This window comes from Varanus komodoensis, unplaced genomic scaffold (assembly GCF_004798865.1).
Source record: "Varanus komodoensis strain SLA01 unplaced genomic scaffold, ASM479886v1 scaffold6_4, whole genome shotgun sequence".
In the NCBI taxonomy this organism is placed as follows: Eukaryota; Metazoa; Chordata; class Lepidosauria; order Squamata; family Varanidae; genus Varanus; species Varanus komodoensis.
In genome coordinates this window covers 15,052,674-15,071,164 of record NW_025336347.1, presented here as the reverse complement: position 1 = coordinate 15,071,164, position 18,491 = coordinate 15,052,674, and the positions used below count along the sequence as shown (strand labels likewise).

At 42.2% G+C, this 18,491-nt stretch overlaps 1 protein-coding gene across 6 annotated transcripts in view; it reads left to right on the top strand.

Moving 5' to 3' along the window:
* PTPRG (protein tyrosine phosphatase receptor type G) overlaps positions 1–18,491 on the top strand; it is a 634,931-nt gene that overhangs the window by 476,590 nt on the left and 139,850 nt on the right. For all 6 annotated transcript variants that reach the window (XM_044451810.1, XM_044451808.1, XM_044451807.1 and 3 more), the window contains 2 exons: positions 6,125–6,282; positions 10,652–10,844. In XM_044451810.1, the coding sequence (XP_044307745.1) occupies positions 6,125–6,282; positions 10,652–10,844 (351 nt within the window). The remainder of the gene's footprint in view (positions 1–6,124; positions 6,283–10,651; positions 10,845–18,491) is intronic.

Here is an 18,491-nt window from a genome sequence, read left to right as displayed (position 1 = left end):
ATAGGAACACACGTCACGTGTGCCAATAAATTACTAAGTGGTAATGAAAATAAAGGACTTGAATGTACAGATGGAAGATGAGTGCCTTGGGGAAGCCCTGCACAATTGAGGCTTTTGTGCATGCACACTTACTTTTCATTTTTAAAGTAACCTGTGCAGGTTCTCCCAAGATTGTGTCTTTGTTACAGAGGTTTTAAAAATCACAGTATTCCTACCCTCAAACTGAGGGTCACTGTAGCATAGAAATTGGACTCCATTGTGGGAGATCCAGTCTCCCTTGGTCATGGGGTAAGTTTGGGCCATCACTAACTCTCAGGCTAACCAACTTTGCAAGGCTGTTCTAATAATAAAATAGGAGGAGAACTGTGTAAGCTGCCTTGTATTCTTTGCAAGAGGAAAAGTAGGATGAAAATTTAGTAGTAATTTAAGAAAAATCACCTGTAGTTGGAACATTCATGATACTAACACTTGCTTTGTCATATCAGGATAGCAAGTATATTATGGGCACCTGCTGGAAGCCTGTAGATCACACATGGGCCATCTGCCACCATGGCCACCATCCAGGCAGCCTGAAGGCCTCCTTCCCATTTTCCAGGTGATTCAGCTGCTTGCTGCCCAGCTCGTCAGTACTGGAAATGTCTAAGGAGTGCACTGATTAGGGTGCTGCTCAGCTATTCCTAGTCCTAGTGTGCATCAACTCGGTAACAGGGAGAGAGAAGCATGCGACAGGACTGCAGCAGTTTCACTCCATGCCTTCCCCACTGCCCAGCAAACTAACATATTTTGCATATGTGTGCTTGTGTGTGTGTTTGCACATGACTGTGAGAGAAAGAAGAGGAGGAGTCCAGGCCTCACCAACTGGCTTCACCTGCAGCAACATCCACTCCCTGTATGTGGTGCTAGTGTCCAAAAAGGTTGCTCCCCCTTGGTGCAGTTGAAAGAAACATGCCGTCTGCTACTGTTACGTTGGATGAGCCAAAGCAAATACAGGAGTTTTTGTAGAGCTCAGCTGGGTGGGAAACACTATGTGGAGCTTTAGGCAGTTATTTCACTTAAGAAAAGTGTTTTCCTAGGCTGTTTCTCTCTCCCTCCAAATATCACAGATTCTGCATCAGATTTTGCTGTTTTATAGCAAGGTAGCAGCAATATTAATAGTTCTTCCCCAGACATCCCCTTTCATTTGCCTAATGTGCAAGCCAGCCACAGTTTTAAGCCCTCAGTTGGATGTAAGGCAGTGTTACCAATTGAAGCCGTCTCAGAAATGGCTGTTTCATGAGGGAGTGAAGTTCTCTCTGGGTATTCAACACAGTGGACCTCTCTGAACAAACCAAGCAGCCGTGTGGTTCAGGAGGAAGGAAAAGAGATGCTCTGTCACTGATAACTTGGGCAGAGGTAGGCAGAGAAAAGGCATGAGAGACAGGGTGACCCCAGAGCTGTGTCAAAGTAACTCTTTCCTTGTTGTCCCTTCATCAATGAAATCAGCAAAAGGTGTTAAAAACATAAGAGCCATGCAGTATCAGGCCAAAGTCCAAGCTTTCTTTTCACTGAGTGGCCCTTGCTATCATCCAGGGGCTCTCTCATTCCTGGCAGTATTCAGACCTTTTGCTGCTCTTCTCGGAACAAAATGCATATTTTAACCAAAGTGCCAAAAAAATTACGCATGTATGTAAAGCCACCGTGGTGGAGTTTCTCAGTAATGCGGTAAGGCATGTACATAGCCTTCAGAGACTCCAGGGGTTCATCACCGGAAACTAACCCAAGGGCTTCCTTTGATAAGCTAAAGGTAGAAGCAAGAACTGTGGTTACTGGAAAGGTACCAGTTGGGTCCCTTGGATGATTTCACTTTGCCTTAGCTGTGCATGGGGAAATTAGATAAGTCTGTGCCCTGCAGTTGTGAAGCAGAAGTCAACAGATGGCAACTGGGTTGAATCCGTCCCTGAGCTGGCCTCCATTTTGTGCAGCTAGGTGACAATTCAGAATCTCATTTTGGAGGTATGTTGTTTTGAGGCCAGAAGAAGAGTTTATTCTGCCCTTCTGTCCTCCGAGCAATTTCTTAGCCTGAATTGAATCTATCAGATGTGTGCCAACTGCTCACTTCTGATTTTTATCCCATTCTTTTATGATCTCAGTTTGGCAAGATTTGTATGTGTGCCAATTAGCAGCCTATTTTGAAAAAGAAATGAAGGATGAAAAGCAATCAGGCAACATTTCACACATTGGGTAAGCACATCTCTTACATGGAGATTATCTCTCTATAGGAAAACTTTAATGTGTGAAGTGCCCCTGAGCCATTGGAAAAGAAACAGCGCTTTCAGATGAGCCACCTGTATTACTTACACCTGGGAAATCTTACATACTTCCATTTTTGGCCTAAGTTATGATGTGAGACTTGTGATGAAAAGATATCACATTAACTCAGTCTGCATTTTCAGACTGAGTAGGCCAGACAGCCAGCAGAGATATACTGCTTCAGAATAAGGACGTTCCATTCTTAATGTCACTGATAGACCTGTTTTTCATGAAATGGGTAGCATCCTTTCTTAAGCCGCTTGAGCTGGCAGCACCTACCATCCCACTTAGCAGTAAACTCCTAAGTGCATTGTGCAAAGAAATGCTTTGGTTAATTTGATCGATTTGAACTTGGAGGTCTTTCTACTATGTACTTCTCAACTCTGTAGACCATGTTTAATCCCTGACTAACTGGTGGGGGGAATCTAAAGGTTACATTACATAGGAGGTCAAAGTGAATTGTGTTTTGGTCTTTCTCTGACTAAATTTATCAAACATCTCCAGAAAAGGTCCAGATAGGACAGCCATGCAAAGGAAATAAGTTTGCACAGCATGGGAGACACTCCATTGTTGGGACTGACTAAAGGCACAAAGCATTTAATAAGAACCTTGCTGTTACCTTTTTCATGGCAATAGTAGGGGATTTGGCCAGTTAATCAAGAGAACCACAGGGGATAACTGCGAAAGAACTGGAGAGGTCTACTTTTGTCAGTGGCTTTTTCCACTACTTTTAGTTTCTTGGTTTTTGTTTTCTCCAAAATGTAAATTTTAGCAAAGACGGTAAATGCCAGTCAAGCTCGATTTACTGAGAAAAGTGTTTATGTCCATTTTGCTTCAAGTATGGCCAATAATATCATTCAAGGAAGCGTTTAAAAAAAATTAATCTCAAACATATTTGAATATTTTTCATGTGGACTATGTTTGATCAACTGGTGAATTTAAAACCTGTTATGTCTCTATTTTTTTCCCCCTTGATCATGAAGCTTGAACAGACTCTGCCCTGTTCTATGAAACTGATGCTGGGACCGGGTGGAGGGGGAAGCTGCTAGTGGTTTTTGGCTTAGTAAGAGGGAAATGACTTACTACTTACCTCTCCCAAGTTCACTTCTAAAGAAACATGCTGTTTTATATACATCCTGTTCCAAATGTTGACCTTGTCCAGACAAAGTACAAGTACAAACTAGATTAAGTCAGAAATTCAGGCCCATGCAGAAACCTAATACAAGTGAGTGTTCAGGCATAAGCAAGGTCCAGATGAAAGCAGAACCTTGGACAGCTCTTAGTTAAAGTTAGGCTAGACTCCCTGAGCATGGCTCAGATGTTGCTTTAGTTGCAATCCAGAGTTCATAAAAGTTTTTAATATGCTGACACTCAAGCTAAGTGGCTTGCCTTGTTCACACCAGGGAAAGCCCTCCTGTATTTACTTGTATTTATCGAAGGACTTGCGTGAGCATTGACTCAATAGTGCAGGAAAGAGGGTGGCTCAACGACACGAAAGTGGAAGTAAGGCGAGCTGTAGGAGCTCCTAAGGCTCCAGGCCCTGGGAGACATGGAATCTTCTGGAGTCTGTGCTGTGAATGAATTCCTGTCCCAAACCACCACTTCGGTGAAGTCTGTTGCCTCACCCTTCACCGGGGGAAGTCATGACACTGTGCAGGCAGAAGCAGAAATTACAGCTCAGGACTGATTTGGGAGATCACCGAAGAAAAAGGCATGTCAGTTTTTGTCCCATTTGGCCTATTTGTGATTTTTATTATCCCTTCAGGTTTGCCAGGCAAGCTGGAAAAAGTGCATCCTCTTCTAGGGGCCATAAATACCACCACGTCAGGAGCTAGATATGCTGAAGAACAAAATGGCTGCTCTTGAACTGTGACATTTTTCAGTGTTTTCTAGAACATGGCTACAGTTGTGCTTTTGAAACAGTTTTCCAGCCCTAGACTGTGTTTTAAATATCCATGCCTGTGAGCTTTTTCCTTGTGGACTGTGATTTCTTCCCAGTGCTGTAAGAATAATATCACTAACCAGTTGTTATTCACTCTAGGTCTCAGTTCCCACAGCCCTGTGTACAACTGCCCTCTTCTGCCACCCACCCCTGGAACAAGTAGATAGATACCTTTATTTGGCAGTGCTTAAGTGAAGGACCTTGTGAAATGGAAAGGTCTCTGATTTAGCAGTACTGACACTAGCAGCTATCATGAAGTGTTCATGTTTGACCTGCTGCAATGTTCAAGCCTGTAAACATTTATTTTTATTTACCACATTAGAGAACCCCATGAAGCCTCTTACATTAAAACCACTCGTATGCTTTCCAGAGGTTAAAAAAAAAGTGAACAACTGGAAAGACCATAGCTTTGACTATATGAACTTTTGTTGCCAGGGTGATGTCTCTGCATTTTAATATGCTGTCTAAATTTGCTGTCTAGATTTCCTCCCAAGAAGCAAGCATCTTTTAATTTCTTGGCTGCAGTCCCCATCTGCGGTGATCTTGGAGCCCAGGAAAATAAAATCTGTCACTATCTCCATTTCTTCCCCATCTATTTGCCAGGAAGTGAGAGGACCGGATGCCATGATCTTAGTTTTCTTAATGTTGAGTTTCAAGCCAACTTTTGCACTCTCCTCTTTCACCTGCATCAAGAGGCTCTTTAGTTCCTCTTCACTTTCTATCATTCATAAGTAAATAAATAAATAAATAAATAAATAAATAGAGTGGTATCATCTGCATATCTGAGGTTATTGATGTTTCTCCTGGAAATCTTAATTCCAGCTTGCAATTCATCTAGCCCAGCCTTTCATATGATGTACTCTGCATATAAATTAAATAAGCTGGGTGACAATATACAGCCTTGCTGTACTCCTTTCCCAATTTTGAACCAATTAGTTGTTCCATATCAAGTTCTAACTGTTGCTTCTTGACCTGCATACAGGTTTCTCAAGAGAGAAATAAGATGATCAGGTACTCCCATCTCTTTAAGAACTTGGCACAATTTGTTGTGATCCACAGATACAAAAGCTTTAGCATAGTCAATGAAGCAAAAGTAGAATTTTTTCTGGAACTCCCTAGCTTTCTCCATGATCCAGCATTTCTTGGCAATTTGATCCTGAGTTCCTCTGCCTCTGCGAAACCCTGGTTGTACTTTTGGTAGTTCTTGGTCCACATACTGCTAAAGGCTAGCTTGTAGGATTATATGATATATACTGTATTATAATGGGAAAGAGGGCCTTTTCCGCAAAGGGCTCACATTTCTGGAATAAGTTGCCAGCAGAGTCCCCCCAGGACCCATCACTGCAGGATTTTGAGATGGCTCCTGAAAATGTTTTGGCTTTCCCCTAATTATGTGCTGGCAGACTGGGTTGTACCTGTTGTTATGTGGGGAGGGGGGGTGTTTCTGAACATTTTCTTCTGTTGGCGTTTTCACTGTGTTTCTGTTGTACTATGTTTCAGCAGAATTGCCACATCAGTTTTTATTATGTGGTTTACTGTATTATTTATTAAATGCTGCCTTAGAAGGACCCCTGCCTTGAAGGGCAACCATGAAATATTTTAAATGGATAAATGCAATGAAAATTAATATTCACATTACAATAACTTTCAACTTTAATTATCATATTTTAATCTGCCCTATAATCAATGTTCCCTGGACATATTATAAATAGTAAATGATTAAAATCCCATATTGTCTTGAAAGATATTTTTTATATTGTCTACTTTCTTTCTGCACTTTCACACTTCACTTTTTCTGTAAATAATAATGTTTTTTACCTTTTAAGTAGTGAGACTGCCCATCACTTCTGAGTTATTCCATCTGTTTTATTTATTGATCTATTTATTTTTCAGAAAAAGAGACTTTCTTGGATCCTTTTGTGTTACGGGATCTCCTGCCAGCATCTTTGGGAAGTTACTATCGGTATACGGGGTCTCTGACTACCCCGCCATGCAGCGAAATTGTGGAATGGATTGTCTTTCGCATGCCTGTCCCCATCTCTTATCGCCAGGTAGGTTTGTATTGCAAAGCCTTTGCCTAGTTCACCATTTCCTTATCCTTAATTTTTCCACCAGTTCTTGATTAAGTTAATCTATAGCTAGATTTCAAACTATTTCTTTTTATGTTTGGCCTGGCTAACAACACTGAATTATTTTTAGAGTACAAACACAAAAAATATAATTTGTAGAAAAGAAAGCTAGCTAAATTTTGTTTATTATTCTCTTAACATGAGCCACTTGACACAAGAAGATAATAGAACATGACATCCTATTTCCTTCCAAATGATCTTAGCTATTATCATTCTGTTCAGATACGTTTAAGCTGTGGTATAAATATTTACATAGAATTCATTCTTCTTTTTCTTTCCTGATGTTTCTTCTGTGAAGCTCAACTTAAGTCATTAGCTATACAGACACAGATTTAGTAGTTTGAGCTAAGTTTGTGCATAAATCAACACTTTCATTGGTTTACCATTTTGGGCTGTTTTTCCAATATCATGAAGTTCCCATTATGCATCTCTCCTTAAAATGAATACACAGGAGGCCTTGCTGTAGATCAGGGGAGTGAGTGGCATTTTAATTGAGAGTAATAACCTGGGAATATGCAGCTAAGTGTTTTAACAATTAAAAGGGCTTTGACATTTAAAACCTTTGTTTTCAAAATGTCTTCTTGCTGAAATGTGTTCTGCCTTTTATTTGTTCATGTTAATACACCTCACTGCAGCAGAGGTATCTTGGAGCATAAGTGTTCATGTAAAAAGTCACAGATTTATCTGAATAAATGAGTGTAAATACTTAATAACCCAACAGGATAGGCATAAATGAATGCATTGGGCCATCAGTTATCCTATGTCTTCTCAATCATTTACTCAGAGAATGTCCCAAGATCACTGGCTTTTCCACAGATATTTGTACTTTACTGCTGTTCGCCTCTACTGATGTCAACGAATAGATTAAATAAAATGAACATTTTGCCAGTGGACTTCAGGGTTTTAGAGTTGCTGGTTTGTTTTCCTGGACATTTAAAAAACTGAATAATTCCAGCATCAGTCTAGTTGTTTTCAAATTAAATGCCAACAAATGTCAGCTTCTGTATAGTCCATGTGCCAGGGTTATAACAGTCCCAGAGACTTAAGGGAACAGTTCACAAATTCTGTGTATCTAGTGGATTTTACCAACCCTTGGTGAATCTTCCCATGTTAATTTTAGAAGTGTCCAGCTGGTATAGCATTGATAGCAAATGACCAAAGCTGTTTCATGGTGGTCTTTTTGTAGAGCCATAAAAATAGCCATTCTTTTCCCCCATGCTGTCTTGCAGCAGAACAAGTGAAACAAATGAGGAAGGGAAAAATATTGCAACAAGATGCATTTTATAGCCCAATTCATAGTTATAGCTTTCATAGTGTATACTTTCAAATGAATTTCTGTGGTTACAATGGACCCATTGCTTTTAATCAACCTATAACTTCCAAAGCTTTTCTCCTCAGATTCTTGTGAGCATCTAGTTACCTAATTTAATTTAGATCCTTTGCTCCTTAATAACATCTCAATCTACCACCAATAGATATTAAATGGATTGCACCATTTTGTTTGTTCTTGTTACATGATGTTAAGCCTTCTTCAAATTATGGTGACCCTATGAATGAATGTCTTCCAGAATGCCCAGTCTTTGTAATTCAAGGTGGTGGCTTCCTTTATGGAATTGATCCATCTCATATCAGGTCGTTGTCGTCATCGTCCTCCTCCAACTTTCGCTAACATTATTGACTCTTCCAGTGAGTCTTGCCTTCTTAAGATGTTCCCAAATTATGACAACCCCAGTTTTATCATTTTTGCTTCCAGGACAAGTTTTATTATTTGACTTTTGTTGAACTGGAGATCATCCCCTCCTTGACTGCTACTCTGTCAACACATTTAGATGCTGCTAGGCCCCAGGATTCCACTTGGGCTGAGATTGGACTGTATACTTTCTCTACTGCTTCTACCACATATAGGAAATAATTAGTTAACTCGGAGATCCAGTATTTGAATAAATGGAAGAACTTCTGGTTCATTTACTGCCTTCTACATGCTGTGAGAGGAGAAAGTGATGGAGCTCATGGTCTGCTTCTGAGCATACCCCAAGCAGAACTACTCATAGAGCTGTAGTATGGAAATGAAATTAAATAAATAATCATAATCATCCTGGGTCCAATGGAATGTCTGACTAAATCCAGAGATTTCCTGAATCAAAGGGAGAATGTTAAAAGACCAGAAATGAGAGTCTCATGATGTCTATACTTTAATCAATACATTAACACAAACAAACACTCAAGTCTTATATCAAATAGTTCTGAAAAGAGTTCTCAAAAATTTGAATTACCTGGTAAAGTAGTAGTCGTCATCCCAGAAGAATGGAGCTGATAAAATCATTTGAAAGTGAGAGCATTTAAAATACTCAAGACTTATTAAAATGTCTGCCTGAATGAGTTTTTCTTTTACCTAACACCTAAAAGTTTGGCATCAAGTATACTAATTGAGGAGTGCATTCCATAACTGGTCTGCTACTTCCGAGGAAGCCCTTCTTCTTTCAGTTTGGAGATGCTTTGGGACTTCAAGTACTTGAGTCCAAAGCCATTTAGGGTTTGGAAGGTAAGCACCAGCCGGACCAGTTGGTATGGCTGGCCCTCTTTCAGAGCTTAGCCTTGTGGCTACATATGTGCCTTTCCCTCAATTTAAGGCCAGCTCAGGAATGTGAAGTGAAATCCCACAGAATCAAGCCTTCTTAGTGGCAAGCAGGAACACCTCTTTGTCCTCCTGAGTTGAAGATGCCCTGCACCTGGGGAAGGTTATGCCCTCAGGGCTCAGAAGCAGTCCTCACGTCTCTCCCTGAGAGAGGTGGGACCTCCCTCCAAGGTCCCCAGCAGACTTCCAGCTTCATGGCAGAGAAGCAGACTCCATTGTGGCTCCCATATTGGCACAATAGTCATACCCCCAAAAGAGGTCATGTCTCTTCTTCTCAGGGAGACTGGAAGGCAAAGCATTGTACCTTGAAGAACAAGGGCTCTTCTGTTCTAGCCCTTCCCACTTCAGAAAAGTGTTTGTCATTCTATGGCTGCAAGTTTTCAATCTTTATACAAAATATTTCACAAGGCAGAGTTTGCAGAGTTTCATATGCCTTTCTAAGATACATAAAATGTCATTCTACACATGCATGCACAGTACATACCTTGGAAAGCATATTGAAATTTTTTATCGTTGGATCTGGAAATGTATTAGAAACTAATACATGTTGATATGTAACAACCAGATGTTTTCAAGGACCTGAATGTTTTGGGTAAAAATCACAAATGTTTCATCAGTTTCATTCAAGCAGAAAATTCTTCAAGCAATGGAAACTAAATGAACATTTTAAGTATTTGTCAAAAACAATCTGCAAGCCATTTCTTTTCTTTGCATTGCATATCACTTTCCTTTATCTAGCCTCTTCCTCCTAAATGGACTTAAATGCAGGTGATCATCCCTTTTAAAGTAATTTGGAGAGGGAAATGGATGCAAAAGGACTTTTGACAACCACGTGGTTCAGTGTTTACAGCAACATTCCCCAGCAGGTATGCTCTAGATGTGTTGAACTACAGTCCCCATTACCACAAGTCAGCATCACCATGTTGCCTGGGAATGATGGGATCCGTACTCCAACACATGCCAAAGGCACCAGGTTGGAGAAGGCTGCCTTAGATCATCCGGCAGTGGGAAAGACAGGAGTTGTATTTCCATGTATCTGCAGAGTGACCATATGCAGGTAGTTTTTCCTCACATTCCCCCCCATATTTTGTCTGTCTGGAAAGGTAACTTTGTTATCTTTGTGTAGCAGGGTCCAGCTTTTATAGTATGTGCAGCCTGTGGCACAATAGGTCCCTCCACCCTAGGAACTGCTGGGCTTCTGAGATACTGCGGTAAATGTGAATAATGGTGCTGAGCCATGATTTATGTTATGCATGGAATGAATGCATGCCCCTCTTCAGTAGCATCATAGTAAAACAACAACATAGCAGAGCATAAAACAACAGAGAGGGCAGCTTCTATCTGTAAGCACATACTGTAAATAGAGGCTAGGAAATCGTCTTTTTCTCGCCTCCCTCAGACATTAACTTTGTAGAGGCTTTCTGAAGTGTTTTCTCTGCTGCTTGGCAGGATAGAAATTGGGCTAGATAAGGCTGTTGGCAATGATTTCAGCGGGCAGCCTGGTTTCCTGTTTGATTTATCAGTCTTGGCATCAGCACTTCCTGCCATTTTGCATTCTTATCAGCTGCCCAGATTTTACCACATTGTTTTTTCTAATTAATGTCCTCTTCTTTTTTGTGTGTGTGCCTTCTCCTTCATCCTGATGGCCGCGCTCAGCTGGAAGCATTCTATTCCATATTTACCACAGAACAGCAAGACCATGTCAAATCCGTGGAATATCTGAGGAATAATTTCCGGCCTCAGCAGAGCCTGAACAACCGGGTAGTTTCCAAGTCTGCTGTGAAGGATGCTTGGAACCAAGTCACAACCAGCATCTTTGAAAACCCACTTGGCACTGAAGCTTCCAAAGGTAGGCATGGGGTTGCCCATTCAGAACAAGGGGGAGTGGCTCTGCTTTTATTTTTTGCAGTGGATATTCAGGAAGGAATGACTGGGGAGTCCTACATACCGCCTTGCATTTTCTTTGAATGGACTTGGTTTAAAACTTTTTTTTTTAGATGAACCATTCAGTGAACTACTCAGAGGCTTTTTGGCTTCATCTAAAGCAGAAGGGGAAGGTGAGGGCAAGATAACAGGGTACATCATTAAGCAGAGAGGCTCTTCCAGGCTTCTGTATCCATATCTGAACAAGAAACATTGATATAACAGTGATGCTGAGACGGTTTCACGCTGCCTTGGTAAATAGGAGGACCTGCTAGCCAATGAGACCCTGATTTTACACAACAAAGACAAATATTATGGTTCTGGCATTTGGAACATGACCCGCCCACCTGCCCCATTTTAAATCCTGTTATCTGATGTAATACAGACTCCATTACTTCTAGCTGAGAGACCACTGCAATTAAGCAAATGCCTTATTCTTGGAGCAGTTGCTGCTTTGCTAGCTCCAGGGACGTTGCTGCCACTGTAGGCTTTCTGATGGGGCCATTTTTGCTGAAAAGCAGAAATCCTACAATGAAGTGCACTCTCCACTTAAGTCGCTTTTTGAACTTGTCGTGTTTCTTCAGTGCTGTTGCTTCTGCTGCCTTAGTTTGCAACAAACAAGATGCACCTTACTGAACAAACGCTACTTTAATCAGTTAATGAATTACTCATGCACCTCTCTTTTTAGCCCTACTGGCTCCCAGAGTAGCCAGCAATTTGATAAATAAAATTTATCAAAAGGGGAAGTACATATCTGTTGGAGTGCATTCACTCCATGTGATATTAGAAACACTGCTTTGTGGTTTGTCCTAGGAAAACATACCAACCAAGCTTAGACATAAACAAAACAAGCAGGGCTTCTTTTCCCCAAGGAGCCCAGGCAGAGAGAGGCTCCTGGAGATTTGTTATTCACTCCTCATGCACCGACACATATGTGCGCATAAACAATAGCTTTGGGAGAAGCAATTGCAAGCACAAGTGAGCTTGAAGAATATTTTTAATCAAAAAGTGTTGTGTGGCTTAGGCCCAGTAATGACTCTGCAGTTATGAGTACTTGGAACTGGTGTTATTTCATCGTCAGGAAGCATTAATATTTATTAGCTGTGGGTTGCTCACCTCAGGGCACTAATGAAAGATAATAGCTTACATTATAAGAAAGTGTCAAAATGGACTTGTTTTTATTTTGAGAGCAGTCCAGGTACCTTGGTAACATGTTGCACAGCATTACCAAGGCTATACCATCTTGGGTGATTGCCTGATCAGCCCTCATCTAGATAGCTAGAGCAGATGTGATCTTTGGTTGTTTTTCATTCCTTTCCATTGAGGACTTCATGCTTCCAGCTTCAGGAAAGAACGCTCTGAAGCACAGCCCAGGACCAAATCCCTTTGGGGTCAGCATTCTCAGTGGAAAAGGCATTCCATTATGCAGCTGCTGTGCAAAAGGCAAACTCCATGCTAGGCCTAAGTAGGAAAGATGGCACCCCCCTGACACATATTTATGGTACCACCACATTCAGAATGCCATGCACAGACTCGATTACCACTCACAAAAGGGGATATTATGGAGTGTGAAGAATGATCAAGGGGTTGGAGCGGCTCCTCTAGGAGAAAAGGTTGCAATATCTGGGATTGTTTAGCATAGAAGAAAGCTGAGTGAGGAGAAATATATAGAATTGTACAAAATCATGCATGGTGTGGGTAAAGGGAGATATTTTTCTTCCTTTCCCATAATATTAGAATCCAGGGAAACTGATTGTTGGGAGATTCAGGACACATAAAAGGAAGTGCTTCTTCATACAGCACTTAGTTGATAGATGGAATTCACTTGCACAGGATGTGGTGATGGCCATCAATCTGGATGGCTTTAGGTATACCTACCCAGACCCTTAGATCATCTACCAAGGTCCTTGTCTGGGAGCCACTTCTGAAGGAAGAAAGAAGGTGGCTATGAGCAGAAGGGCCTTCTCTGCTGTGGCACCTTGTCTATCGAATCAGTTCTCCAGGGAGATGTGCATGGCGCCGACATTATCTATGTTTTGGTGCCTAGTTAAAACTTGCCTTTTTCTCACTGTGTTTGTTGATTATATTATTTTGTGTTTTATTGGCTTTTAAATTGTTGTGTTCCATGTGAAATAGTTGCTATTATGTATTGCTTTGTTTATTATTTGACTGTACGTGCCTGAGGAATTTGATTGTTAATGGAGGTTTTATGACAGGCCTGTCTGTTTTACTTTTGTTTTTAAATTGTGTATTACACAGCATATTTTAATATTATTTTCCACACAGTTCTGAGAGGATTGTGCTAATCAAAAGGTATGGAAATGCTTTAAATATAAATATAAACAAAGGTAGATTTGCCAAATTCGATGAGGAGGATAAATCCATCAGTGGTTACTAATCCCAACAGCTCTATGCTACCTCCAGTTATCAGAGGCCTATATAAAATAGTTGCTGGGGAACATGGGCGGGGGGATGCTGTTGTGCTCATGTCCTATTTGTGGCTCTTCTGTGGGCAGCTGTTTGCCCACGGTGTGAACAGAATGCTGAATCAGGTGGATCCCATGCCTGACCCAGCAGAGCTGCTCTTTCTTTCTTTCTTTCTTTCTTTCTTTCTTTCTTTCTTTCTTTCTTACTTACTTACTTACTTACTTATTTATTTTCGGCTTCCCTCGGCACTCCATTTCCCATTCTAAAAAATTGAAATGCCTCCTGTAGGACTTAGTTACTGGCAGTCAGAGGTTGGTATTTTGGCCCCAAGGGCATTTACTTTGGTGCCTACCTGCTGACGAAAGGGGCTTAACATCCCTGGTCTAGGGAGGCGGTACACAAGGCACACAAAGCTACTCCAGACCAGGTGTGAGCCTCCTTCCTCTAGTGAGAAAGAGGGTATCGGAGCTGCTGGCACTGGGAACTTTCAGAGGGGTTTGCCCTGCCTCATATGATGAGACAACTGGGACTAAAGATCGGATGGGTCCTCGGGCTCTAGAGTGACTCCAACCACATGGTCAGCTGCATCGGCTTTCCCAAACCTTTTAGGACCTGGAAGGCTTGGTCTTTGTAACCTTCAGCTTTGGCCATGTTTTCCTGGCAGCTTTGGCTTTTGTTCTGCCAGGACTTTCTCCATGACCTACCTGCCTACCTGTTTTCCTGGATTTCCCCTCTGCCCCTCCTGGTCTTGTGTCATCCTTATTTCCCCTCTGCCAGCTTTCTAAAGCTGTCTTAGGCTTATCATCACAACAAAGTGTTCTTTGCTACCGAGATTGCCCATTTTCTCTTCTTGCTTTAAAGGGCAAACAACAGTTGCTGTAATTGTGCCGTAACTCTTTCCCAGCGGGCCGTTCGTGTGATGAATAGTGAGCAATGGATGCTGGTCTTTGCCCCAGACAAGATGCTAATTATATATGTAGTCAAAATGTGGGAGATATGACAAAGGTTCCTTTTAGATATAAAGAAAGGATGTACAGTAAAGCAAGCATGTTTTTCTTTAGTATTTATTTTTCATGTATGCAAGCTGCTCGTTCTTTAAGGTGCTGAGGACAGCTGGACGTAACCAGTCTTCATCCTCTGATACATTTTATGCTGAAAGATGGTGACTTGACCAATGCTACCTGGAGAATGATCCAGTACAGATCATAAGGTGTTCTACTGTAATGGCTGCCCAGAGGGCATATTGCTAACAGGAGACTTTTAAACAAATTCAATTAATTATTAAATAAAAAGTGTTAAGGTGGGGAAGTCTTAGTACTTGAGAAGCTTTCCGACTTTGCAAGTCAAATACTTAGCAGCAAGAAAATATTCACTTGCTCTGCATGCCTACACTTTTCTCAGTAAGGTTGGCAAAGCAGAATTGTGGTAAGAAACCTTACTGTTTGGTAAGATCGCTGTTTATACCGTGCCAACTTGCACAGTGGAGTAGGGATGAGATCCCAAATTTCCCAAGTCCAGGATCAACTCTCTACACGACCCTAGCTCTCTTAACTGAAACTACCAAGTTTCATTATAAAGTGCCTAGTCAACGGCTTTTGAAGTCTTGGACAAGATACGTCACTTTGATTCATACTCCCCATACAGAACATTAAATAGCTGACAAATACCATTCTGTGCAAAGCCATCTCTAGGGTCTGATTCACACAAAACATCTTTGCATGGTTAAGGCTATTGACCCAGTTGAATGATTGCAGTGATGCTGGGAAGTTAACAGTTGCAAGCATATTGCATGCAGCTTCCTGTGTGATTCTGTTGCTCAGCCCAAATTGAAAAACTTTTTTGGCAGCCAATGTGTCATTCCCTTTGAGGATCGGGAGATGAAGCATTTGCAGCAGCTGACAATGAAATTTACTGAGAGGCTATTCTCTCAGTCCACTGGCTCCATGTTCAGTGTGTAGCTGTCAGGGTGGGTTGTTGAGCATCACCACTGGATGAAACCTGGAGTTTGTTTGTAAGGCACGCAGTTCACAGACCACTGGCAATCCCAGTAAGAGAATAACTGCTCTGGCCTTTGTCCTGGGACATATTCTCCCCATGAGCTGCAGCAAATGGCAGTCTAGTTATCTTCCTTAATAGAAGCAAGCCATAGTAGCTTTTGCCATCATGCATGTCCTAAAAGTGTCATCACAACGCCCTTGTAAGTTACTCAATAATGCACCATGGAGCAATCTGTGCAACACAACAGCCCATTGTAAGTTAATTTATCAGCAAGGAGCTGTAGCACATACCAACCACCCTTATAAATTTACATGTCCTGGCAAATTCTGTTGTGCAAACCTGGTCAGTGGGGATTATTTGAGGGTTGAACTACCCTTAAAGGTAAAGGTTTCCCCATGGCATTAAAGTCCAGTCATGTCTGACTCTTGAGGGTGGTGCTCATCTCCGTCTCCTAGCCGAAGGAGCCAGCGTTTGTCCTCAGACAGTTTCCGTGGTCATGTGGCCGGCATGACTAAACACCAAGGGGCACAGAACGCTGCTACCTTCCCACCAAAGTGGTACCTTTTTACCTACTTGCATTTGCATGCTTTCCAACTGCAAGGTTGGCAGGAGCTGGGATGAAGTACGGGAGCTCACCCCATCTGCGGATTCAAACTGCCGACCTTTTGATCAACCAGCCCAGCGGCTCAGTGGTGTAACCCACTGGGCCACTGCATCGTAACCTAAAGCATACCATGATGTATGTGAGGCTTGTTTAACCCTCACAGACACCCCCCCCCCACTGTCCAGATTCAAACAACACAAAAAATTATGTCAATCCCGAGCTGGGCTTACATATTCATTTTGGTGGACAAGACATACACAATGTGGGCAGTTGTGTCATTTGAACCAGGTGAATGAGAGCCAGTGCTCACAAAAGTAACATTTTTGTATGCTGACTGTTCTTGTAAGTAAAATAGCCGATTGCATCATTTTTCAGCATTCCCAAGAGGCAGTGAAAAATGGTGACAGAGTCTAGCTCAGTGGTGCTTTGCTTTTATAAGAACCCAGGTTCATTCCCGACGTTGCCAATTCAAAGGATCCCAGGTAGCTGGAAAAAACAGCCTTAACAACCTGTCGGAGCAAATGGTGCTGGGCCAGAGGGACTAGTGGTCTGCTAAGACACGTCCGGATGTGATCTCAGCATATGCTGAAAACTTGTCAGTGTGGCTTGACTTAGTATTTCAGGTATGACATGGTGGAAATTGTGTCAAATTGAATTGTGGATCCAGGCCGCTGAGCTCAAGAGAAGTGAAGTTTGCCCCAAATTCCCAGATGATTTGGCCTGTTGCTCACTGAAAGGCTGCTTCAGTTCCCACCTCTACGTCTTGGGATTCATCTGCTGACCCCCGCCCCCAGTGGGCTGCCAGAGCTGTTAGGTGGAACCACGCCTTCTCTGGAGTAGTTGGGCATCCTTAATGTCTTGTGCCTTTCCCCCAGACCTCTAATCCTGGCCTGGAGTGGGGCACGTATGACGATGGTGGATCTTTTCAGGCCTGCTCATCCTTGAGCTGCTTTCTGTGTGAGGACTCTGTTGGAAGTGACAGGTGAGATGCAGGGCTTGCGTATGTGCTAAGTGGATAACAGCACCAGGCACATTTCTACAAACTTACACGAAATACACTCTTGCAGGGTTACCAATCTAAAATGAATTGTCAGGCATCCCTCTGGAGGTGACAGTACTGACTTATATGTGTTTGTGAGAGACAGCAATGTGACTCTTTCCAGTGCTTGCTTCAGCAAAGGTGAGCGAGGAACAAAATGGCTGAGCTGCCGCACAGTCTGCACTACGGACATAGAAAGAAAATGACCTGAAATCCGTGAGTGGAAGTGCAGCTTCTGTATTCGGCTACTGAGTTCATGGCATCCCTCTACATAGGGGCATTCATTCAATAGACTCTTACTACAGGTTATTTTGCTGGCAAGCAACACTAGGAAAGGGCCAGCCATGTCTAAACAGCCTTGTTGACAGTGTCAGAGAGTGAGGCTTCTTTTGCACTGGCCCTGTCTATTGCAGTCTGCTGCCGTTGTTACTGGGATTAACCTGTGTGCTGTTTGCACAGTTGTGTGTTGTCACTTTCCTATTTTTATTATTTGCTTTTACAGCCTCTCAATTTGTGTTTGGATAGTTTGGAAGGACTATCGTGCTGTCCTCTGTAATGTTGGCAGTCATAATATTTTTGGGGAGGTTCAATTAGTGACTTCCCTTACAGTTAGCTAAAGGTCTTCCTTCCCTTTCAAAATTTCATTGTTCCTCTTCTCCATCCTTCCAGGAAGCTGTCTGGTGTATGCTGATTTGACCCCCATGTAGCCTTTTAATCTGGGGGTAGGGTGTATTTGCAGTTGCATGAGAGAGAAATTTGGTAGCAAGGCCAAAACTGACTTCTAAAAAGGGCTCATAAATCCCAAATGAAATTAATGACCAAAGTTCTCCTGTAGATTTTGCTCAGAAAATTGAGTGGCACTAACATTGATTAGATGATAAGATGCATTTCTGAACAGGAAATAAACCTTTAAAGGAAACCTACAAATAATTATTAGACAGACTGACTGACTGACTGACTGACTGACTGACTTTGCAAGATAAGTTGTAGCTCAATAACAGCAAGATCTGGAAAAAGTGTTGGCTAGGAAACAGATCTCTCTCAGCAGCAAGCAACTCTTAGGCAAACACAAGAATAGCTTGTTTTACAGCTGGAGGGCACCACAGCCCTCCATCCACTCCCTCAGTGACGTACTTCAATATAGATGGTGGTGATGGTGTTACTGGTCCAATACATAGCACTGATCACTGGCTACTGCTTATATAGCACTTTGAGGGGAGCACACAGCTTGGGTCAGTGGCAAGACATGTGTTAAGTTCTAAGTTTAATCACATACATCTCTATGGAAAGGTTCTGGTCCAGCGAAGATTGTTGGTGAGAAGGAGCATCACTGTCCACTTGCTGCCTGCCTGTCGAGCAAACGTGATAGCAGTGGAAAGAAGGAGAAAAGGCAGCTGGCAACAAGGAGGGCAGGGACCTATTGAAGGTGTGCTGCCCAAGAAGAACCTGCAGCCAGCACTATCTGGTCCTGTTGTAGAACAGATCATCTGCTTCCAGAGATATGC